The 25,710-nt window shown below is 40.2% G+C and overlaps 1 protein-coding gene across 4 annotated transcripts in view; it reads right to left on the bottom strand.

Annotated features, from left to right (window-relative positions):
- VAPB (VAMP associated protein B and C) overlaps positions 1–23,958 on the bottom strand; it is a 52,540-nt gene extending 28,582 nt beyond the window's left edge. For 3 of the 4 annotated variants that reach the window (XM_035299033.3, XM_078372015.1, XM_035299035.3), the window contains exon 1: positions 23,665–23,958. In XM_035299033.3, coding sequence (XP_035154924.1) covers positions 23,665–23,722 — 58 coding nt within the window. In that variant the 5' untranslated portion in view covers positions 23,723–23,958. Of the gene's footprint in view, positions 1–563; positions 696–23,664 lie in introns of all 4 variants that reach the window. The other variant, XM_054255503.2, reaches the window with a different exon arrangement.
- Positions 23,959–25,710: the final 1,752 nt, after the last annotated feature.

Raw genomic sequence — 25,710 nt, 5'->3', positions numbered from 1 at the left:
ATCTAAAAACCACAACTCAGAACAACTCCACATAAGCACAGCAGCACCACAACGCTAGGGGAAGGAAGAAAAAAGTGGACAAAAAGACACATGACATAAAGAGACACCTGAAAAGGGGTGAGCTTTCAAATATAAAGCCTAGGGATGAAAGGTACTCAATGACACTTTGAATGCGATTCAAAAACTCTCAGGCCACAAAGCATTTTAATCTAAGCTTAAAGTTACCAGTTTCAACAATTCTGCCTCAAAAACATGCAAGTATCTTCAAATCAGAATGCCAAGAATTCATAATGGCCCCCAAAATATCCAAAAATACATAGATCTTTTCTTCTAAGATGTTTTGAAGTACAGAAAGAGTAGAAAATAGAGATGCTATCAAGATTTCACTGTGATGAAATGAAGAATACTTGCTAGCTTCCAACTCAGTTTCTAGTTTCCCTCATCCCCTTATGAAGCTGGGGTGTGGAGATCCCAAATTTAAGTATTTGTTTATCCCTTACACACTGACCTCTTCTTCAAGGTACTCCACAAAAATAAACGAAATTTAAATGTAAACACTTAGCTGTTTTTGAAAATTTCCGGCCGGGCGCGGTGGCTCAAGCCTGTAATCCCAGCACTTTGGGAGGCCGAGGCAGTCAGATCACCTGAGGTCAGGAGTTCAAGACCAGCCTGGCCAACATGGTGAAACCCCATCTCTAAAAAAAAAAAGAAAGAAAGAAAATTTCCCTGGGTTAATCTATTACGTAGCAATTAACTGCTATTACACAGCAATTTTGATGGTGCTTCAACTTATATAAATCACATAAAAGGAAGTCTAAATTGGTAAAAGACAAGCAATATTTGTAATAACAAACAGAATTAAAAAAATCCCAGATTTCTCCCTCCACAATCCTGTCTTTACATGCTTGGGATTTCTTGGCCTTTCACAGGCTTTCAATTGTAAAAATGTGGAGGGAGCCATACCTGAAAATATATGCAATGAAACAACATTATTGGTAAAATACCAAAGTCCCAGCAAGATAGTTTGTAAGAACACACCAACCCTCCTCCTCCTACTCTGGGTAATTTACTCTAAAAATGTTAGTGAAAATAAATTCTATTCGATTTGAGTAATTATAGGAAATAAACCATATTAGTGTTCTCTTTTCCCCCTGTATTAATGGATTAGAATACACAAAACCCTCAATAAAAATGATGTAAAGTCTTATGAGCTTCATTCAGATTTTTACTAGTCACTTTCATTTCATAAAACTGCCATTTCCATTAAAGCATTATGTAAAAAATGGAATTTTACCATACCAACATGCATATTTATCACCAATGAATTTAAACATTGCTTATCAAGTACAGAGTCAATTTTACAAATGAAATCTCCTTCTAAACTTAGAATTTTTCCTTTTTAGAGTTTAAAAACATGATGTGTCTCTAGAACCACAGCATATACTTTTAATCATTTTTAATCTTCTATTCCTCATTTTAGATAATATCTGTACAAAACTAGGAACTAAGCATTTAAAATGTGAAATGGAGGTTAAAAAATGAAATATGAAATTGGGAGAAATTGGCAGTACTCTTTGAAACTGTTACTCTTTTTAATAATGTAAACAATGCCCTGTATGTCCTAGATTATGCATATATTCATCTGTGAAAATTTTTGTGAGTTTGTTGAAGACGCTTATGAAACATCATTAACTGAAAACGAATTCCTTGACATGCTCTAAAAGGTATTTAGATAAAACTAAACACAGTATAATCTATTTCCTCCACCTTTCCCCAGGACCCACTGTGCTTGGATTTTGGTCATTTTAAATTTCATTTAAGACAGTAAGAGGAGCTAGAATTGACCTGTTTTAGAAAGGATATAGTACAGTACCAGCAAAAACTTGCATACCATTAAAAGTGAAAGAAGAAAGAGTTGCTTTTTACTCTTAGTTACCAAAATTAGGCCTTAATTTGTAAAGTTCTGGTTTAAAGGTCAAAGAAGACAGTCACAATCCAGCACAACATTAAGAGGTCAGCTTCCAGGTGCTGAAAATGTCATTTAAAAAATGGCTGAATAAACTTATCAATCAGGAAACCTAAGAACATTCTGTGGAAAAAGTATTCCATTAAATCTTTAAACAGTCTCCTGATCTACATATGATTTAAATGCTTTTCTGTAATTATTCATTCAAGACCCATGGAAGAAAAAAAATAAAACTCTTCCTTTCAGGAATGTATATACTATCTTTGCAAAAGAATAAAAGTTCATATCCCATCAAATTATTAAAAAAACAGTGAAAATTACCAGTGAAATCCAAACTTAATGTAGGCCTTACCTATCTGCATTATCTCAAGCATAGCATATCATCCTATCCATTAAATGGCAAGATAGAAGTTTTTAAGGAATAAATTTATAATTTTAACTTTTTTTTTTTTGAGACAGAGTCTTGCTCTGTCATCCAGGCTGGAGTGGATTAGCATGATCTTTTCTCACTGCAACCTCTACCTCCCAGGTTCAAGCAATTCTTGTGCCTCAACCTCCCAAGCAAGCTGGGACCACAGGCACGAGCCACCACACCTGGCTAATTTCTGTATTTTTAATAGAGATGGGGTTCCACTACATTGGCCGGGCTGGTCTCAAACTCCTGACCTCAAGTGATCTACCTGCCTTGGCATCCCTAAGTGCTGGGATTAGAGGTGTGAGCCATCGTGCCCAGCCATAATTTTACTTTTAAATCAGCAATTCTACCAAAAAATAACTATTAAAATATACTTAGACACCAAACTATACAACTCCTAGAGGATGACAGAATAAAATCTAGATGACCTTGGATTTGGAGATGACTCTACTTACAATACCAAAACAAAATCCATGGAAAAAAAAAACTGACAAGCTAGACTTCATTAAAAATAAAACCATCTGCTCTGCAGAAGACAAGTAAGCCACATGCCAGAAGAAAATAGATGCTAAAAACATATCTGAATAAAATAGTATCAACCAAAATATACAAAGAACTCTTAAAACCAACAATAAGAACATGAACAACCTGATTTTAAAATGGGCAAAAAATCTGAACAGCCACCTCACCAAAAATGTACAAAGAGCAAATAAACATATGAAAAGATGTCTAGCTGGGCACAGTGGCTCATGCCTATAATCCTAGTACTTTGGGAGGCCAAGGCGGGTGGATCTCCTGAGGTCAGGAATTCGAGACCAGCTTGGCCAACATGGTGAAACCCTGTCTCTACTAAAAATACAAAAATTAGCTGGGTGTGTTGGCCCATACCCGTAGTCCCATCTACTGGGGAGGCTGAGGCAGGAGGATCACTGGAACCGGGAGGCAGAGGTCACAGTGAGCCAAGATTGTGCCACTGCACTTCATCCTGGGTGGCAGAGTAAGACTCCATCTCAGAAAAGAAAAGATGTTCAATGAGATACTACTACACACCTATTAGAATGGCCAAATTCTAAAATACTACCAATACCAAGTGTTGGTGAGGATGTGGAACAACAGGAACTCTCATTCACTGCTGGTGGGAATGTAAAATGGTGCAGCCACTTGGAAAGACCATTTGGCAGTTTCTTATAAAACTAAACATAGTTTTACCATACAATCCAGCAATCACCCTCCTTGGTATTTACCCAAATAAGTTGAAAACTTATGTCCACACAAAAACCTGCACATGGATGTTTATAGCAGCTTTATTCACAACCAAAATGTAGACGCAACCACGTTGCCCTTCAGTAGGTGAGTGGATAAAATAAACTTTAGTATATCCAGACATTGAAATAGTACTCAGTGCTAAAAAGAAACGAGCTATCAAGCCATGAAAAGACATGGAGGAGACACAGTCCTAAGTGAAATCAGCAGTTGTTATGAAAAGGTAGCATACTATATGATTTTACTCTATGCCACTCTGAAAAAGGCAAAACTACAGAGACAATAAAAAGATAAGGTGTTGGCTGGGCATGGTGGCTCATACCTGTAATCCAGCACTTTGGGAGGCTGAGGGGGGCAGATCATTTGGGGTAGGTCAAGGAGTTCAAGACCAGCATGGCCAATATGGGAAACCCTATCTCTAATAAAGCTACAAAAATTGGCTGGGTATGGTGGCACACACCTGTAATCTCAGCTACTCAGGTGGTAGAAGCAGGAGATCACCCCACTGTATTTCAGCCTGGACGATGGAGTGAGACGTTGTCTCCGAAAAAAAAAAGGATCAAGTGTTAATAGAAGTTAAGAGAGGAAAGAAACAGGAGGAGCCTAGAGGATTTTTAGGACAGTGAAAATACTCTGATAATATAATGGTGGATACATATCATTACATATTTGTCAAAACCCACAGAATGTACAACACTAGAAATGAATCTTAATGCAGACTATGGACTCTGGGTAACAATGATGTGTCACTGAAGGTTCACCAATGGTAACCAATGTACCACTCAGTGTAGGATGTTGCTAGTGGAGTGGGCTATTAGCATGTGTAGGGTAGGAGTTACATGAGAACTCTGTGTATACTTTCTGCTCAGTTTTCTTGCGAACCTAAAACTTCTTGTGAACCTAAAACTGTTCTAAAATACAGTTTTTTTTAAAAAAAAAAAAAAAAAAAAAAAAAAGAGGAAAGGGAAAGGCATTTGGTCTTTTATATTAACTTACTTTTGTTAGTATCCCCCTTAACATTTCTGATATTATTGAGATCTTGAAAATATGTATCTGTACTGTATGTGTAAATACACATGAATAAGATCATTTGTTGTGCAAAGTGATTGCTCTTCCTTTTCTAGAGTTCATGAAATTCTGGTGTCACAAATACATAGCCTTCTTTTGTAATTTATCTTCTCATGTAGCTACAATACTTGAAACTCAAACTATTTGTGTTACCAAATAAGTTATATACCCATTTGATATATAATCTATCAGGTCTCAGCTTTCCAAATATAAGTTTAAAGTTATTAGCTTCACAACAGTTTTTTTCACTCTGCATTAAAAAAGCTATATTATTTTATACTCTTGCAAACACAATTTAGGTACAATATCTCTCCTTTTCACAGCCTCTCCAAAAAATGAGTTACCATATTTCACTCCAACTCTAAAAAGATTACCTTCTGTGAAGGTAATAATCTGTCTCCAGAAGCGTATGACTTTTGATGGATTTTGTTAAGACAATAAAAGTGTGCTTGAGGTTTCAATACGGTAGACTCTGTATGTGGGAAAAATACATTAAAATGGAGGGACACAGACCCTCTAAAGTGAAATCTGTTGGATATCTATAAATATTTTTAAATTTTACCCTTTGCAGTCTATTTTCATTAAAAAATATCCTATTGCTTTCTGCTTTCCATATCCATCTGCAATGCACCAATCCCCACGTTACTGCTTTTCCTGTTTATGTAAATCTTCCCCTTCTAGAATGGAAACTCTACCAACACAGATGTTTTTCTCCCTCTTGTTCATTACTGATCAGCACCTAGAACACTTGCAGGCATAGAACAGATGTTCAATATATTTGCTGAATGAACAAACAGCTATGCCATGCTTCCATCTACTTCACACAGTGGCTGTATTCTCCCTCCACACACCCTCTGTATGCACATGCAGGCTCTGGGGGAACAAATTCTGAGACTACTGCTGCTCCCATTCCAGCATCACACCCTTTTCATCTTCTGCACAGGATATATTCTGTTTGTTCCTTTCCTGTTTCCACATGGGGTGGAGGGTGGGGGGTGCTCATCCTATTCATCACCAGATCCTCCGAACTACTAGAACATATATGCTGCATGAACACAAGACTTCCTCAGAGGTAACTGTACTCTGATTCTGCTGCATTTCCTGTAAACAGACTGGATCTAAAAACATTCTCAATCTGTGCTGCTTATATATATAGGTTGAAGGTATTAAAAATGCTCAATGTGTCAACAATGCTTTCATCATAATTATTCTATGGTGATTTTTTAAAAAGCCGCCCCCTCCCTAAAAAATGAAAGATACCATACTAACAGATATTCAAAGAGAGTGAGCTCCTAAATAAACCTGAACTCAAGAATAAAAATACCACAGAGGTTTTCTTAAAAATCTATTTTCTTGATTGAATTGTTAGCTCACACATTAAATCGATGCTTTAGAAACAAAAACAAAGCTTCACAACCAACATGTTTTAATGATAGACATTATATTCCAATATTTCAGCAGAGAGCCTAATCATATAGCTCTTATTTTGAAACAAACACACAAAAAGAACCCTACACATAGACACATAACTTCCCTAAGAACTCTTAAAATGCAAAGTGTTTTAAATTAATAAAGTATCCTCCTGATATCCTCAGGAAACAGCCACCTACTGAGAAACATCACACCTGTTATTGCAGCAAGAGAAATCAACACCAAGAACTCTGAGTGATGATGCCATCAAAGGCACACCAGAAGCCAGCTTGATTGAAACAGACTATCCCAGTCTTGCAGGCTACTTATTCAATTCACTACTTTCCTAGCTCAGAGCAGTAAGAAACAAAACTCAGCCTGCCACCACCTCCACAGGTGGGAAAACTAAACCACAAGGCATTCTATTGTAGTGTAAGAATTCCTAAGATCAAACTCAGGAAAGCTACCTGAAAAAAATATAAAGTTAGACAGTAAGGAACAGCCTAGAAAACAAAGATATTTGTAGTTTATATAACAGATAAATGATTAGAATTCAAAATACATAAAGAATTACCCTACAATAAAGATTCTAAAATCTCATAGAGGAATACTACACAACACTTTAAAAGAATAAACTAGATATGTATTTCAACAATTGATGGGTCTCAAAACCATGTTAAGTCATCCATATACCATGACACTACATTAAGTGATCTAGAAAAAAAATGGAAATAGTTCACATTAAATTCCTCTGGGGAATTAAAAAAAAAAGGAGGGAGTATGAATGAGCAGATACAAAGTACAGATGTGTCATAAATTATTGGTGAAGTGTTACTTGTTGTATTAAAGAAAGATTTAAAACAAGTCTAACAAATTATTAACATTTAGTTACTCTGTATTGGGATATTTATTATGTGTATTTTTTTGTACTTAAAATTTTTTTCATATACAGAAAGCTACCTGTAGTTTATGTGAGATCCAAACAATGTTCTTTTGAAAGAATTTTCTACTTGTTCAAAATTGTAAACTTGTTGAAAACTGATAAACTGACATTGATAGTCATGCTTACAGTTATAAAAATCAGGCTATCACTTAAAACATGTTTAAAGTTGCTGTGATCTCATTAATTCAAGATAAAGACCCATGTCTACAATTCTGACAAAAGTTGTTGTATGAACTTCAAAGACTAAACGCCATCTAAAGATAAACACTGTCACTACTTTCCTTTAATGCACTAGATATTTTTTCTAAATAAAAAAATGGCTAAAAGTAGTATATAAGAGCTGAAGCTTCATACAGTCTACCTATATCCAGCACTAAGACAGATTATAGTGCAGTTGAGGATTATTCACAGATGAATTTTATATCTGTTCTAAAAGGATTTTAGATTTCATAAACTGAATTTTTTCAATGCACTCTTTATCCCACTGACTAACAAACATCTAGTAATTATTCTCTACTTGAAAGAGCAACATTTCTGAATACAGTTCTCACAAAAATAAACAAAAAGGTAAGCAATATTCTACTCCAAATAAAACTCTATCTAAATAGAAGAGTGGCAAAAAATGATTCATATTTTACACAAAGCAGGATGAGTCAAGACAGAAAATATCCCCAAGTTAGGGGTATGAATGATAAAATAGCACGGGGTCCCAATTTCTCGTGGTTGTAGTTGTTTTAACAGTTCAAGTCAAATACAAAAAGTCAGTATCAATAGAAGTAAAAACTTCCCCAAAGTGTTCCATCTTTAGAGGAGATAACAGCATGTGAAGAATCCTCCACACCAAAATCAACACATCCAATTCACACCAGATACACAGAAGAGTGGAGCAGAATACGTTTAGCATTCTGCACCTTGATGATCCAACTGGAATTTGCAATTTGTGAACAATGAGAAACAGCAGAACATGGTTTATCAGTTAGTGTGTAATCTGGTCTGGTTCCTTTTCAATAGAGAACCTAGGTGGCTATCAGTGTTAAGAGATTATCAACCAGGTCAGCAGCTTCTTAAACTCAACAAGAGGCCAGGGGAAAGGCTCTGAGACCTGGATGAAAAATATATTCTATTTTCCCCTTTCTCTGCCTTTGGAAATTATGCTCATTCTTCAAAGTTTTGCTCAAACGTCTTCTCTTTTGGAAAGGTTTACCAAATCTCTTCAATCAGGAGAAATTATTCCTTACTGTTCTATGTCACAACAGCAAGTTGACTGCCAAATTTTTATCTGCAGCCTGGCCTTCTCCCATGAGCTCCAGACTCAACTACCTATTTAACATCTCTCTTAGCAAGTGTACTGAGCTTCTCAAGTTTCTCATGTCCAAACAGCCCTCATGATTCCCACTCTCCTCCCTCAAATTCACTGCTTCTTCCATCTCAGTAATGAAACCACCACTCACCCAACTGCTTAGGTCAAAAACAGTTATTACCTTAGTTTTCTCTTTCCTCTACATTTAATCTATCAGCAAGTTCTGTTGGTTCTACCATAAAAATATCTGACCACCTCTCCCCATTTTCTTTCCACTGCCACCCTGGTCCACGCCACCATCTCTTTGGCACTCTAGGTCTAGGTTATTGTGGCAGCCTTATGGCTCCCACACATAACATAAGACCACGCACACATCTCCCATAGCCTACTCTCCTCACACCAGCCATTGTTTTTAAAAATAGACTCCTGGCCAGGCATGGTGGCTCACGCCTATAATCCCAGCACTTTGGGAAACTGAGGTGGGTGGATCACTTGAGGTCAGGAGTTCAAGACCAAACTGGCCAACACAGTAAAACCCCGTCTCCACTAAAGGTACAAAAATTAGCCGGGCGTGTAGTCCCAGCTACTTGGGAGGCTGAGGTAGGAGAACTGCTTCAACTGGGAGTGGGTAAGTTACAATGAGCTGAGATCATGCCACTGCACACTCCAGCTTGGGCAACAGAGCCAAGACTCCTGGCTGGGCACGATGGATCACGCCTGTAATCCTAGCACTTTGGGAGGCTTGAGCTCAGGAGTTCAAGACCAGCCAGGGCAACTTGGTGAAACCCTGTCTCTACTAAAAATACAAAAATTAGCTGGGCATGGTGGTGTGTGCCTGTAATCCCAGCTACTCGGGAGGCTGAGGCAGAAGAATTGCTTGAACTTGGGAGACGGAGGTTGCAGTGAACCAAGACTGTTCCGCTGCACTCCAGCCTGAGTGACAGAGCAAAACTCTGTCTCAAAAAAAAAATGCTCCTGCTCAGAATCCTCTGTGGCTTTCCATCTCACAACTAAATCCAAAGTTCCTCTTGTGGCCTGCCTACCAGCAAGGCTCCTGCCCTCTTCTTTCAGCTCATCTCCTAGCAGGCCCCTCTTTCACCCTGGTGCAGAAGTAATGACCTTGCTGCTCCTTGAACACACCAAGCTCATCACCACCTCGCACTTGCCCTTCCATCAGTCTGTAATGCTCTTCCTAAATGTCTTCATGGTTCACACACTCATTTTATGTAGGTCTCAGTTCGAATATCACCGTCTCAGCAAAGTGTCCTTCCCTAATCACCCTACTTAAAATTGAATCCCTTTATCTTTCATTGTTTTTAGGTTTTTTTCCCCCATTTATCACCTACTACCTGACACATCATATATATTTTCTGTTTTTATTTAATGTACATCTTCCCCACTAGAAGAAGAGCTCCATAGGGTAAAAGTTTTCTGATCTCAGCCTCTCGAATATCCAGAACAATGCTTGGCATGCTACAGGTACTCAATAAGTAACTGATGAAGAGAATGGTCCAGGTGTTGTGCTAGGCTCTCAAGCTGGAGAGAAAAACAGGGCACTGTGGCTCCCACCCAGAACAATCTTGGGGCCCATCCAGAATTAATGAATCAGAATCTCTGAGACTGAGACTCCATAATGATTTTATCTTTTAAAAAAATTATCAAATGTGACATTAGCTCATATTTAACAGTGCCAGATCTATTCTAAGCACTTTACATGTATTAATTTTTAACTTCCTAACATAACCCAAAAGGAGGAATTTGAGGCACAGAGAGGTTAATTCCATCATTGAAGGACACGTGACTTTAAGATGACAGATCTAGGGTTCACACTCTTAACTGCTGATCAGTATACTACCTCTCACTGCATTGAACACTATATGAAAGGTAATCTATAAAGCACCCTATCAAAAGGGGAGGGTGAGGAGCACAGGGAACTGATCAGTGAGGCAAGCCCTGGAGTCTGAAAAGCAGGTAACACAAAGTACACTTTGAGCTGTAGGAAAGCTTGGGTGAAAGTACAGTGTGATAAGCCTTGTAAGGGTCTTTTGGGCGCATCACAGGGCTGAAAAGGAAGTGGTACAAGCGAAGTGAATGAAGCTGAGGCCGGAAAGACGCAGTGTGGTCTGACTTCAAAGAGCTTTGCTGTTAGCCTAAGAATTTTGGGCACGAACCTGTCCGCAAGATCTAGAGAGCCAATGAATGTTTTTAAACCAAGAAACAACATCAAATTTCAATTTTTAGAAAAATATCTCTGGAAACTGTATAAAGGATAGTTTGAAGGGTAAGGAAAGCAGGTAGACAAATTAGAGACAGAATGCTGAGACACAGTGCTACTACAGTTGTCTGGAAAGGAAAGGACCTATACAGAGGACAGGGCAGCAGAATACAAGAAGCAAAAGGGCACAGGAGATGCTGTTGATTTAAATGGACTGAATAGCTGTGAAAGGTTATGGAAAAGGGGGAGTGAAAAACAAGTTTAGGATTTCCAGCTTGCCAAGTTGGTGCAAGGGCTATTCCCAAGATCCAGAAGCCACAGTCAGCAAGGATAAGAGGGTAAACTGTAAATACAGTGTGGAACATGCTGAGTCTGAGGTGTTCTCATGATAGACAGGGATGTCCAGCAGGCTGAGGATCAAAAAATCTGCTCGGAGATACAGATTTGCAAGTTTTCTGTGCAGAAATGGAAGACGAAGACATTATTAATGAGACAAACAATGAGAATTGTTAAATTGAGAAGACTAAAGCCAGAACCTGAGAAACATCAATATCTAGTAAAAGAGATGATAAAGAAGTGAACAGTTCATCAGAAAAGTCAAAGACAAGTATCACAGAGAAAAACCCGGGGAACTGAGAAGGGTTTCGATGGAGGGCTGAGGTCTGAAAGAAAGAAGCGTGAAGATATCAGAAACTGTTATTCACTGCTTCCCAAAAATTAGCTGTGATAGAAGACTGGGCATTTGCTTAAGTGGGGAAGATCTATAAAACAAGATTTATTTTTAGGAAGGGGCAACTTAAGCATGTTTGTCAGCACAAGGAAGGAATGAAGTACAAGAGAAATGTGAGACAGCAGTAATAGGCTGACTAATGATGTGAAGTGATAGGAAAGAAATGGGGTAAAGAACACACACCTAAGAGGTAGTCCTGACCCTCTAAAATAGAAGAGATTTCTACAAGAGAGAAAAGTAACTACCAAGTAGCCAATAACAACATGCTGTGACAAGTGTGGGAGCCAGAGGAACAGGCACAATGTGAGTGAAGAATGTCAGAAAAGTGACCTTGAAGAAGTGAAGCCCCTGCTGAGCCTCCAAGATAAGCAGGGGAAAGTAGGGAAACAAACAAGAGGAAAAGGAATCAACTAATTTTTAGTGGTGGAAACAGCTAAAAGCTGTTACTTTATGACTACATACAAGATAAGTTATGACACAGAGTATGCCAAAGCCTCATGGCCAAGGAGAACTAAAAGGCTAGAACACAAACATGAGGAAAGACACTGCTGCAAAGATGGGCAGGGCGATGTGGGGGAAAGCACCAAGTATAAATGATTTTCCAGGTTTTGTTAGAGAATTTAAACTTAATTTTTGGCAACAGGAAGACATTTAATGATTATAAGCAAGCAAGAGATATGCTCAGATTTGCATCTTTGAAAGCCACATCAGGGTGGAAAGAGAGAGAGGGTTCAGGCAGGAAGACTCGTTAAGAGGCTATTACAGTTGTGGGAGAAAATGGGGCAGCCATCATAGAGGAAATGGGGAAGAAGGGACAAGACTGATTCACAGGCTCTCTGAGTTGGCCAAATGCATGAATGTAGGTACCATTCAATGAGACACTAAGAAGGGGAGGTTTGGAGGAAAAAAAGAAAAGGTGGTATGGAGTTCAGCTTGGGTCAAACTGTATTTAAAGTGCCTGTAGCCTTTTATATGGGCTTGGGTCAAGCCTGGGTTCATACATAAGTGATGTTAGAAGCTAAGGGTACTGGTAAAAAAGCTACACAAAGGTCAGAAGGGAAGACAGGGACAGAGCAAATTTGAGAGAAACAGAGGAAGGAGGAGAGGGAGAGAAGGTGAACCTGTAACCCTGAGCATTGCTAACAGGACTCCATGGTAAGTGGGCAGAATTGGCCACATGGGCAGAAGAAAAGCAGAGAGAGCAACAAGGGAGGTCAAGAGAAGAGTGTCAATGAGCAGGATGATAACAGGGGTCAAATGGTAGGGAGAGCACACATGGTGAAGAGTGAGCACGCAACAGGAGATGGAGTGATGAAGCAATGACTGAGCTCCCGGGCAGTGACAGAAATGAACGCACAGAAAGAAAAAAGACAGGAAACTATGCTTTCCAGAAGCTTACCATAAGAAAGAGAGTGAAAGGAGTAGCTAGATAGGGCAAAAAGGACTGACAACACAGTTTTTCTTCTTTAAAGGTGGAAGAGACAACAGTCAAATGTTTAATAAAGATGACTAATGGTCAAGCACTATTCTCAGTGAGTGCTAGGTATGTAAAGAAAGAATCTTCCTTTGAAAGAGAAAGGCAACACAAGCATTCATTTAAAAAATAATAATAAAATAAAGACCCAAATGAGCCAACCAAGTGTTCTCTGGACTTCTCTAGATGACTGCTCATGTTTCTTCCACCTTTTATCTTTCTCTGAGTGAGGTTAGAGGCGAACCATGCACTAAAATGGGATCCTCCTGCCCACAAATTACAGGAAAAGTTTTGATTGTGTGCATCTCCATATTCTCTCAAGAGTAAGCCATGGCTCTCCTTCATCCAATTAGTAAAGCATTGCCTGACTTTACAAAGGTCAAAAGCACAAATTTAGATTTTCAGAGGAGTCCATCAGGATATATTTATATGCCAACAAATCAATTCAACCAACAGAATGAGAATTCAAATAAGCCTCCACAGCGACAAACCTTTGGTTTTTCAGCATATTTCTCTCTTTATTATTGTGTATGCTTCTATTTCAAATGATCATAGCAAAACTGAAAAGACGACGAAGTCCAGGGTTGTATCCCTTTTTTGGGGTACTATGAAAAGACAACGATAAGAAGAGAAGCTAATCTATTAGTCACTACTTAGCAATACTAAAACAAAAACCTATAGGAGCTTACATTCTAGCAGGGGAGACCAAGTTGTAAGTAAATGAGGCACACAAAGAATAAAACAAAACATGAAAGTGACATACAATTCGTACAATAAAAGGTGATGTAGAAAAAACTGGATCAGATTATCTCCAAGAATACTCAGGAAAGGTCAATAGAAGTAGTGCGCTTTCAAACAGGAACAAGAGGTTTCATTAATTAACTATTCAGGAGCCCATGGGTCCAAAATACTGGTAGGTGCTGTGGAAAATACAAGCTGGTTTCTGTCCTCAAGGGGTTTTCCATCTCTCTTCTTCAGCTAAAATAAACCTGGATCTCAAGCTTAGAGCTGGAAGGAACACCTAGACATAGTGAGTTCAAGCCTCCTCACATGACATAGGAGGAAACCAAAACTAAGGTTAGCTAAGTGACAGCAAGGCTAGGAACCACAGGCTCCATCTGTAAAGCAAAGCACACAGGCCTGGGAGGCTGGAAGACCTGGGTACAAATTTACATTCTGCAAAGTCCTCTCCAAAAAGGCCTTCTGCAAAGGCCTCTCATTTCTAAAATGGAGATGGTCGTAACACTGACTTCTCAAGTGCATTCCACTCCATTTCTTTCCTTTTCCTACTATATTGTAAATGCTGAGTGATGGAACTAAAAGACTAAAATAGTACCCAGTTAACCCAGAAATGCATAGTTTGTAATGATAGGTATTGAGGACATGAAAGACTCGGAGTAGAGAGTGGGGTGGTGGAAGGCAAGGTACGGTTGATAGTCTTAGCATAATATTTTCAACACTAATAAAGAAATAGCTCACAATAATTGATCGAGTTAAGATAGAAGTTCTTAGGGGAAACAAAATTTGTAAAAGGATTTTTTTTCTTTTTTGAGACAGGGTCTCAACTCTCAGCCTAGGCTGGAGTGTGATGACACTATTTCAGCTCACTACAACCTCTGAACTCCTGGGTTCAAGTGATTCTAATGCCTCAGCCTCCCAAGTAGCTGGGATTACAGGCATACACCACCAAGCCCAGCTAAGCTTCGTATTTTTAGTAGAGAGGGGTTTCACCATGTTGACCAGGCAGGTCTCAAACTTCTGAGCTCAAGCAATCCACTCTCACTGGCCTCCCAAAGCTGGGATTACAGGCATGAGACACCATAGCCAGCAAAAGATTAAAAGTCAGTCACAGTCATTCCAACGTCACAGAGCAACTGCACTTTACATAAGAGGTGCCAACAAGACAATTACTAGACTACAATTATAATAAGGCACCTTTCCTTTATTTATTTATTTATTTATTTTTGAGATGGAGTTTCGCTCTTGTTTCCTAGGCTGAAGTGCAATGACACGATCTTGGCTCACTGCAACCCCCACCGCCCCAGTTCAAGTGATTCTCCTGCCTCAGCCTCCCAAGTAGACGGGATTACAGGCATGCGCCACCATGCCCAGCTAATTTTGTATTTTTAGTAGAGATGGGGTTTCACTATGTTGGTCAGACTTGTCTCAAACTGTTGACCTCAGGTGATCCACCCACCTCAGCCTCCCAAAGTGCTGGGATTACAGGTATGAGCCACTGTGCCCTGCCTTTTCCTTTATTTTTCCATCTCATTTCTCTTTCTAGCCTTTTTCTCTATTCTCACTCCTCCTCTCAATTCGCACTCATCCTCTCATCTTCCTAACAACATAATAAATAAGAAAGCCAAGGGCAGTCACACCCCCACTTATAAGGGAAGAAATAAAGCCAGCATAATGATAAACAAACAAACAAAAAAGGCCTTTGCAATCAGACAGATCTTGGTTCAAAACCCAGCTCCAAACCTCAGTCAGGTTCATAACTTGGGTTAATAACTTCGGGATCATAACTGTACCCACTTTCTAGGCTTGCATTAAGAATTAAATAAATGATACCTTCCAGAGAGTGAAATAAATAAACTAGTGCTTAGATAAATGGTAAGCACAGTGTAAGCTCAACAAGTCACATATCTCAAATGCCATCTTCCCTTTGAGACTGAACACCCAAAGCAGAATTAACACAGCTTCTTTTAAACTCCCAATAGGGGCAGACCTTAAATATCTTTTCCCCATTTTCCCTCCTTGTCCCCCAATACCTAGAGGCTGGAAACTTTAAGGGGTAGGCCTTCCTCCCAGGTCCCCAATGCAATCCAGTGCCTGGCCCACAGGAAGTTTTCAGTATGTGATAATAGAACCAAATCTCAATCAAAGTCATGTTCAATTCCCCCAGAAGGAGTCATCTGTCTATAAAGAAAATTAAACCAATTTTAATTTGGATGATTGAAAAGGATGTGTGAAGGGCAGAAACAAAAAATGTCTCTAATTCGGACAATCATCTATTATGTACAGACAATCCCTGATTAATCTGAGATTTTTTTTTTCAATTTTAAATGGTGTAATACCATCACAATTTTGACATATTTTGAATTTTGATCTTTTCCCAGACTAGTAATGCAGTACATGAGATATTCAATACTTTATCATAAAATAGGCTTTGTCTTAGATGACTTTGTCTAACTGGAGGCTAACTTAAGGGTTCTAAGCATGTTTAAGGCAGATAAAATTATGAGGTTGAGTAGGTTAAGGTGTATTTAATATGTTTTCAACTTAATATATCTTCATCTGACAATGAGTTTATGAGGATATAACTCCACTGTAAGTTGAGGAGCATCTGTGTGAGATCATTTCATCCACGCATGTTTCTAAATCCTTTCTGATTCAATTCATATGCCTGGCATATCACAGTCTTGGAGAACAATGACTTCCCAAAGTATACCTCATTCAGAGTAAAACAGCACTTTTTAATCACCTTAAGTTTACCTCTTTCAACAGATGAGAGCAGTCTCTAATTTATTAACTCACCCTTATGTGTTTCCTTGTCCAAGGCAATGGCTGGTCAGGAGCACGCAGAACTAAAGGCTTTGTAGCACTACTCATACAGTTTAAGGTGGCACTGCTAAAGATCATTTTAGACATTCCTATCTTAATAAATGCCCTTTACGACTTCTTGAATTCCCACCCTACAAACCTGCAAGCCTATGAAATCTCTACCACACACAAGCTTTGCTCTGCCTTCCAAAGACTAAATAGCAGAATGACAAATTACTCACAAGTTAATGCTTTCTAAATATATAGAATCATGAAACCACCAGAATCTGATATAAAAGTGAATATTCACAAGATAAATCAAAGCATGCTTTCGGGTCATCTGTCTGAATTTTTTTTTAAGTAAGGAAGGAAACCCCCTAAAAATTTCAGAGAATAACTCTTAATGAATTAATGTTCTTAAGAAATTGTCCTGACAGCTATTAATACTTCATTAATAGTTTTTAATTCTCTGCCTCCCTCTCTCAAGAATGAACCCCTTTGTAAGTTAACTCTAATGAGCTGACAGTGGTATAAGGGAAAGCACAAGGCTTGGCCTGTGCCACCATTTACTATTGCAGCCTCATCCAGGGGAAAGTTACCTAGCAATAAGTCATCTCTCAGAATTATTACACAGATTAAACAGTAAGACAAATACGGCAAAGCACCTCTTAAGACAGTTCCTAAACTGTGTGGCCTGTCTTCTGGAATCAAAGCATTTATCCTCTGGAAATGGTTGCTCTTTCTTTACCTTCTCTTTATACTCATATCACAAAAGGTATGTCAGCCACTGCTTTTAACTCCAGACCCAACCCAATGGGGTGTTGGGGGGGCATTTCACCACTCACAAATATGACCACTCTCAGATCCTTAGGTTCCATTTTCAATTCCCCTCTATTCTCTGAGCACCCTTCAGCCTTTCAAGACAATCCAAGGAATTAAGAGCTCTAAATCACATCACAAGGAAGTAATTCAAATCTAGGCAAACGGTCTAGGGATAACTCCCATTGTCTTAAAGCACAAGCTAAAAGATGAAAAAAACTGCAGTCTCAATCTACCCCCAAAACATTTATTGTCCTAGCCCCCACTTTCCAGATGGGCAAAGGCTGAAGGAGCCTACTGAAATGCCAACAGTGTAGTAATTCAAACACATTACAGTTATCAGCAGAATGTGCCCCACCAGCAACATGAGATAGGCACACACACACACACACACACACACACACACAAACCAAAAGCTTTAACACAATCCTCAGTGCAAAGAGATCACTTGACACAGATAAAAATTCTAACACGCTATCCAAAGGTCAACATTAGCCCTTCAGAAAGGATAAAGGAAAACTTCAAGAAATTATTTCTATAGCTTTATAGTCATGTGCAATTAACTTTTAAAAAGTTATTAAAACAAAGCATTCCAAGGTTTTCTCATAAGACTATGCCATTTTCTCAACTGCTTTCCCAGCCCAAACCCCCATACAAGGGGATAAAAACCCTAGAGCACCATAAGACATCGTTAATAGAAATCAACAGCTTGTTAAAAGCATGCACTTAACATTTTTAAAAACATTCTAGAGATATTACTTTACCACAATGGGATGTTTGTTTTTTACATAATCCTCAAATGACTGTCAAGTTTAGTAATTCTGTTTCCATAACAAAGCTCTTTAAACAAGAGCTTTGCCCAGGTCCATCAGGTAAAATCTTCAAAGAATGCATACACCCACTGAGCAAGGCCAAAACAATCCTGGATATGCCATGCTGATAACAGCCTGAAAGGGGCCTAAAATGATAGAAAAAACAAGGAAGCCAGTCTGGAAACCATAATGCAACTTTGTTTTTAACACAATTCTCAGTGCAAAGTAACTGGACAAAAGGCTTTTATTTTATTAAAGACATTCCACAACAACCTTGTCTTGACTAATGGAACTCAGCCCTCTTTGCGTTCATTTTTCTTGTCATCTCGTTGAAAGCTGCACTCATTTGTCCCAAATCATGGTCATCCTTTAGACAGCAAATTTTTCAAAAAAAGGGGGATATATGAGTCACTCTTGGAGGTCATTATTTATGTAAAAATTCAAGTTTTGATTCTAAAAATCAAGCCTAAGGGTAGTATTTGAGTGATAACCAATATAATAAACTCCCTTGACTCCTCCCCTAATTTTCAACTACTTAGTGATAATAATACAGGGCCAAAGTTCTCTGTATTTTGCCTTCAGCATTTGAAGGAAACATGCATACAATTCTAATAAATAAAAGATAGTGTTAATGTTTAAAAGTTCAGCTTTTTAATAAGCATCAATTCAAACTAATTATTTTAATAAATCCGCACTTGGATGAAAAGCTCCCAGGTAATTATGAAGATAACTGTGATCTTCATAATTACTCATAACCCCTCACAGTAAGGAAACATCATTGCTTTACAAATATAAGCATATGGTCAAACTACACATTTTTTCCCCTAAGGAGTTAACTATGAAGAAAAGGGAGTGAATAGGTGAATAAAAGAAAGTTAACTTCTAGTCGACATTCTTCTCCCAGGAACAAGATATCAGAAGTAAATGGTACTATCTATGAAGATTTAAGTTTGTCTCAAGTTTAGTAAGTTTGATGCCATTTTTGACAAGCAAGCTACTTAAAAACGAAATAAAGATAATCTATCCAGGATGGATCTAAACCACTACCACGAAGAACCTTCAGCACATGGCTGAGATTTGTTGTGCCATAAAACACAGTCTGCTCTATGTGATCATGAAATGTCAGGAAAATCAGTGCTATGCTAAAGCTAAAGAATTAATATTGTACTTAGCATCTGAAAGATAATTACTGCAGTGAATGAACTACATCCACAGGGTCTGAGATTTTTTAACTTCCTAAACAATCTTAAATTACACATCAACTTGAAGGGCTGAACTCAAGATTCTAAGCCAGCTTTTTCTATACAAAAAAAACAAACAAAAACAGCATCCTAAAACTACCGTTCAGAGTGTCCAAGTTTCTATTTTCTCCCAAAAGCGGTACTCAACTACACTGATCCATCGGTACCCTCCCACCTGATATCCCTACTCACTAATGGCAGGACTATCTAAGACTTCTTGAAGGCCATTGGTTTAGTCAAGGAATAAAGCAAAAGTAAATGCGTCCACAGTACCTTTAAAGCTCAACTTAGTGAGGATGGATGTTCAACAGACCATTTCCATGTGACAGTATCATTGGTAGGGGAATGGGCTAGGATATAAAGAAGGATCTAGAGTCTTGAACAACGACCAAAAAATACATAAGACATACTATTTACCACAGATGGACTCTCATGGAAAGGAAAGGAGAAGAGAAAGAAAAAGAGATATATATCAAATGCCTTGAAAGTAACTCATTTGGAAAGCTCTCTTTGAGCTGGACAACAAGTGGGATCTCAGAGCGAGGAGATGACAAGTAAAGAATTAGGCCTTGGAAGAACTGAGATCAACAGAAAGAGTGACAATTTTAAAAAACTCCTATGACTTAAGTGAAAAAGACAAAAAGAAATACAAAAGAAAACACATACTTAGGCTGAGTGCGGTGGTTCATGCCTATAATCCCAGTACTTTGGGAGGCTGAGGCGGAAGGATTGCTTGAGGCCAGGAATTCAAGACCAGCCTGGGTAACATGGCAAGACTTCATCTCTACAAAAAAATCTAAAAATTAGACAGGAATGGTGGCACTTGTAGTCCTAGCTACTAGGGAGGCTGAAGCAGGAAGATCACTTGAGCCTAGGAGTTTGAGGCCACAGTGAGCTGTGATGGCACCACTGCCCTCCAGCCTGGGTGACAGATCAAGACCTTGCCAAAAAACAAAACATTTACTCTCTCAGAAAGATACCCCTAGTCTGAAAGAGCATAATGTTCACTACCCAGAACTACTTCATGAAAATCAACCTTAAGTCTAGGTAAATCCTCCCGTGTCATGCTTCTTTCAAGCAGCCACCAGACTTTCTCCTTTTGATAGTTACGATGCAGCCTAGTCCTTCCTATAAAACTGCATAAGGTCATACGTTCTCTTTTTCTTCTGAAACATCCTTAAATTTAACATACCACACAAAATTCCCAAGATTAAAGACTCTGACAATATACAATCCCATGATATCATCTTAGGCTGCATTTAAAAGATAATTTTTTCCTTTGAATGAGCATTTTAGTTATTACCTTCTTAAGTAAAGTTAACTCAGAGGTTCATCTAGGTGAACCACCAGAAATCAGCGTCATCACCCTGAGTAAGCTGGAAGAAACCAGTTAAATGTGGCAGTTCTCATCCTGAAATGAACTATCTCTAAGTCAGGGTATTGAGTTTCTATTGATTGTATTGTCTTAGCATTCAGCTTAAACAGAACACCTCGTGACGCCATTTACGAACACTCACAGATGTCTCGTCTAACATTATGAGCCAGTGGCCTTCAATAATTTGGTACCACTTCTCTTGGACCACTTTCCCGGCCAAAATATCCAGTGACTTTGGCATTATTACTTTGGCCAACCCAGGGCCAGAGCAATCACTCTTCTCTGCTATATCTTTCAGGTAAAGTAGTAATGAAACCACTTCCTTAAGTGGTTAAGTGGTTGTCTAAATACAACTACCAATCTCTGTACTGTGCACTTACAAAGCCACTAACAGCCATGTTATCTCTTTTAAACACTTTCTACAGGAGGCAAGGTGGACATGAGCATTATCCCCATTGACCAAGGACTGACCCCAGGCTTTGAAGAGTGAAGTGGCCTAAGGTCACACATCTTTCAGTAAAAGAACAAAATCTTGAATTTTATCCAAATGATTGCCTCTTTCCATAACATCATATTAGACAACAGAGTTTGTACTGGGATTTGGGGTTTCAGGGAGTTAATGCAAGAAAGAACTGCTCAAGAAGAATCAACATAATTGTAACTTGGACACTGGGTGCATCTATGCATAAAGGGACTGAGAAGATCTGACTCTTGTCTACTTACCAGCCTTGTCTCCCTTCTTACCAGGCAACCACAAAAAATGTTCTTTGTTGCTGTCATTCAGAACTACTAGTGGTGGCCAGGCGCGATGGCTCACACCTGTAATCCCAACACTTTGGGAGGCCAAGGAGGGCGGATCACTTGAGGTCCGGAGTCTGAGACCAGCCTGGCCAACATGTTGAAACCCAATCTCTACTAAAAATACAAAATTTAGCCAGGGGTGGTGGCACAGGCCTGTATGTAATCCCAGTTACTCAAGAGGCTGAGGCAGGAGAATCACTTGAACCTGGGAGGCAGAGGTTGCAGGGACATGGTGCTCTGCACTCCAGCTTGGGTGACAGCGAGACCTCTATCTCAAAACAAAACAAAACAAAACAAAACAAAACAAAACCTACTAGTGTCATCCCAAAGGAGCCAGTCAAGTGTTTGTGCCTCAGTGCATACAATTTCCTCTGCCTGAAACATCCCCGCCCCCCCGCCTTTCCTTCTTTGAAACTTTTTCTACTTCAACTTTTTAACTGAGCTCAAATGACACCTCTTTCAGAAGCTGACCTTCTCAATGCTCCCAGAGCACTCTGGATTACCCTACATCACTGACCTGTCCTGGTTGTTATTCTCATCTGCCCCCATTCCCTAAACTACTGGGAGGAGGCTGAGGGGAAAATGGGAGAGTACAACTGATATGACTTGGCTTCTCCCGGTATCTGACACACAGATCAGGTATTCACTAAATGTTTCTGGACTAACTGAAAGAACACGCCAATGCACGGGAGAAGCCAGAACTTCAGACAACTCAAGTGGAAACCATGGCTCACCACATTCACTTTAGCTACCTGGACTCGCTGTCCAGTCTGGCTTCTGCAGAAAGCCAGGAGAACATCAGGAAAGCTCAAGTACTATCCGGGAATTAGGATCCAGGTTTTTGTGGGGTTTTTTGTTTTCTTCATTTTAGTTGGAAAACCTTTGGTTCTCTGTAAATTCAGTTATTTCACATTGCTAACATGGAAGGCAAAGTGACAGCCACAGTTCTGGAGTATTTCCCAGAGATCAGATAGCATAATGGTTATGAGTGTGAACTCTGACATCTGGGTTCAAATGTACCATTTGCCAACTGGGTAACTTTGGGTAAGTTACCCTACACTACTTCCCACCAGGACACATAAACTGGAGAGTCTCTGGCCATTCATTCATTCATACCTACCAACTGAGCATCTACTGTGAGCTTGGTGCTAGCGATATAGTGGTAACCTTGCCTTCCCATCTAAAATACACTTTCATGGAGTCAGACTGTTCCATTTCCTACACAGCACTTAGCACTATCTGCAATGATCTTGTGTGCTGGTTTTTCTGCCCTCGTCGGAAGGTAAGTTCTACTAGAGCAGAGGCCTTGTCTGTCTTGTTCATCCATCATCTACCTCCGCAGTGCTTTCCACATTACTGGATGCACATAAAAAAGAAGGAATGAGCAAGTCAGACAAGAACATTTTGCCTCGTGGTCCTGGTGAAGGTAGGAAAAAAAACAAAAACAACAACATAGAAAACATAAAGGCACAAATGACAAAGATAACGGCATCTGGGAGAAACCACGGTCATGGCTTCCCACCAACTCAGGTGTTGCTCCAGGCTCTGCCAAGAAAAAGGATCCCAGCACCCTGGCAGCCTCCCTCAGCAGCACCCAGGAGACAGCATGAGGGAGGCAGCGAAAGTAAAGTGGGTTCGATCCCATCGGAAGTCCTTAGGAGGTTCATTTGTTGGCTCAACAGGTATTTACTAGGCATCTAATGTGTGCTAGGTATACAGTAGCGAACTGACAAGAGCCTGTCCTCATGGAGTTTCCTTTCTAGTGTTGAAACAGTGATTCTGGGCATGAAAAGTGCCGCGTTGACCACGAAACTGGGTGACGGAATGGGGAACGACAGCAGGTGTGCACGGTGGACTGGCTGGTCACAGCAGGCCTCTCTGAACAGGTGACATCTCAGCTAAGCCTTGAGGTCAACACTGTCACAGAGCAGGGGAAGAACCTTCCAGGCAACGGCGGAGGCTCACACTACAGAAGACCACAAACTCGTCAGTAAGTTACAAGGCAATGTGACAAGTGCCTCGAAGGCAGGTCCCGGGAGGCTGAGGGTCGGGGAGGCGGCGCAAGCCCCGGCTCTGGCACCAGACCTCTCGGGCCGTCTCGGGTCGCGGCAGCTCCAGGCAGTTCTGCGGCGTGCCGCGAGCGCCACGGCCCAACCGGGCCCCGCCGCCCCCCGCGACTGCGCCGTCAGGGTGGGGACGAGGGCCGACGTCACCCGCCGCGCCCGACTCAGTCCCTTCAGCACTGGGGCGGGGGCCGCGGGCCAGAAGGTGGCGGCCTCCGGGGCTTACCTCGGAATTTGAGCTCGTGCTGCGGCTCGAGGCTCAGGACCTGCTCCACCTTCGCCATGTTCCTCAGCGGCGGAGCACCTTTGGCGGGGAGACCCCTGAGAGGTCACCGGGGCGGGAAGCGTTAATGCTGCGCCCGCTTTTAGTTTTACAAAAAGGCGGAGGCCAGTCGGGGCACGGGAGGGGTTGTCGACGGGGTGAGCGCGCGGAGCGGGGGGGGGTCAGTCTACGCGGTGCAGGCGCAGGGGCGGAGGGCGAGGGCGAGGCCGCGGTGCCCGGCGAGCTGACGGCACGCACGGACGCACGCACGCACGCACGCAGAGACGTACACACGCACGCACGCACGCAGCAGGCTAGCCCGCTCGGACGGCGGGAAGCTGCGCCCTGCGCAGCCGGCTCCAGGGGCGGGGACGAAAGCTGCGCGCGTGGAGCCCCTCCCGGGACAGTGCGCAGGCGCGGCAGAAGCCACAGGGGCGGGACTGCGGAGCAGCAAGGGGCGGGGCCTCGCGCAGCTCAGGAGGCGGGGTCTGTAGTCCAGCTACTATGATAGCCATGGCGAAAACTATTAAGGGACCAATGGGGGCCAGCCTCGTCTTAAGTGCTTTATTCAATAGTAGCAATTGGTAAGAATAAACTTCCACTTTTCTCTTGCTTATGTAGTGCCAGGCACTGTTAGAAACTTTGAATAATAGTAAAAGTACTTAGTATAAACATGATGTTTATGACTGAGTGATGTGCTAGGCACTGTGACATCTTGTAAATAATAATTATAAATATAATAAACTACCAATTATTGCCTTTATATGTTGTGCTACTCTGCTGAATGCTTTCAATAACAACAGCAACTACAATAAATACAAGCTGCTCTACATTAAATGTTTACTATGCAACTGGCACTGTGCTGAATTCTTTACTAATTAGATTTGTTTATGCAACAAATATTTAGAAATTTGTTCAATGATCAGAAAAGCTAACCTGATTCCAACCCTCTTACAATAGCCTAGTGAAGAGACATCTGTTGAATACGTAACCACACAAGTAAGTTAAATAATTAAAAATTGATGGGAAATCCAGATCTGCTTGACCTAAAAGTGGATGCTCTACATCAGGATTACCATTTAAATTGTATTTCATTATATTATGTATGCTGTGGAAGTAAAATAGGTGTTCTTAATAGTCTCCTATACATACCTATAGAGGTGAAACAAACATGGCAAATAGCTAACAATGGCTGACTCTACGTCACAGGCATGTAATTTTCTTGTACTGTTCCTCCCACTTTTCTGTATACTTGAAATGTGTCATGACAAAAAGATTTCTTAAAAGAATAATCTTTGTATTTTACCTGGAGCATTTAGTCCATTTACATTTATTATATTTACTAACATATCTGGAATTATTTCTACCATTTTATTTTGTTATTTCTATTTGTCCTGCCTATTTTTTTTCTTTCCTTTCTTGCTTCTCTAGGGCTTGTTTTTATTCTTGTCCTGATTTTCTTCACCTATATGCTGTATTTCTTTTTTTTTTTTTGAGACAGACTTTTGCTGTTGTTACCCAGGCTGGAGTCAAATGGCACGATCTCTGCTTACCGCAATCTCCACCTTCTGGGTTCAAGCAATTCTCCTGCCTCAGCCTCCTGAGTAGCTGGGACTACAGGCGTGCACCATCATGCCCAGCTAATTTTTGTATTTTTAGTAGAGACGGGGTTTCACCTTGTTGACCAGGATTGTCTCGATCTCTTGACCTTGTGATCCACCCGCCTTGGCCTCCCAAAGTGCTGGGATTATAGGCATGAGCCACCGTGCCCAGCCTATGCTGTATTTCTAATGTTTTAGTGGTTACTTCAAAATTTTGGACATGCGTCCTTATCTTGTGAAACTCCAATATCTTTAAATATTTTTAAAAACATCTTTACCCTGTTTCCTTAAAATATAAGAACTTTGGAGTACTTTAATCATGCTTCCCCTAAATTATATGCCTTAGTGTAGTGTATGTTGTTTAATCTTTTTCATTGTAACCCAAGGAGACATTACTAAATTGCTTTAT

This window comes from Callithrix jacchus, chromosome 5 (assembly GCF_049354715.1).
Source record: "Callithrix jacchus isolate 240 chromosome 5, calJac240_pri, whole genome shotgun sequence".
In the NCBI taxonomy this organism is placed as follows: domain Eukaryota; kingdom Metazoa; phylum Chordata; class Mammalia; order Primates; family Cebidae; genus Callithrix; species Callithrix jacchus.
Note: the sequence above shows the minus strand (reverse complement) of the source record. Positions and strands in the feature narration are given on the sequence as shown.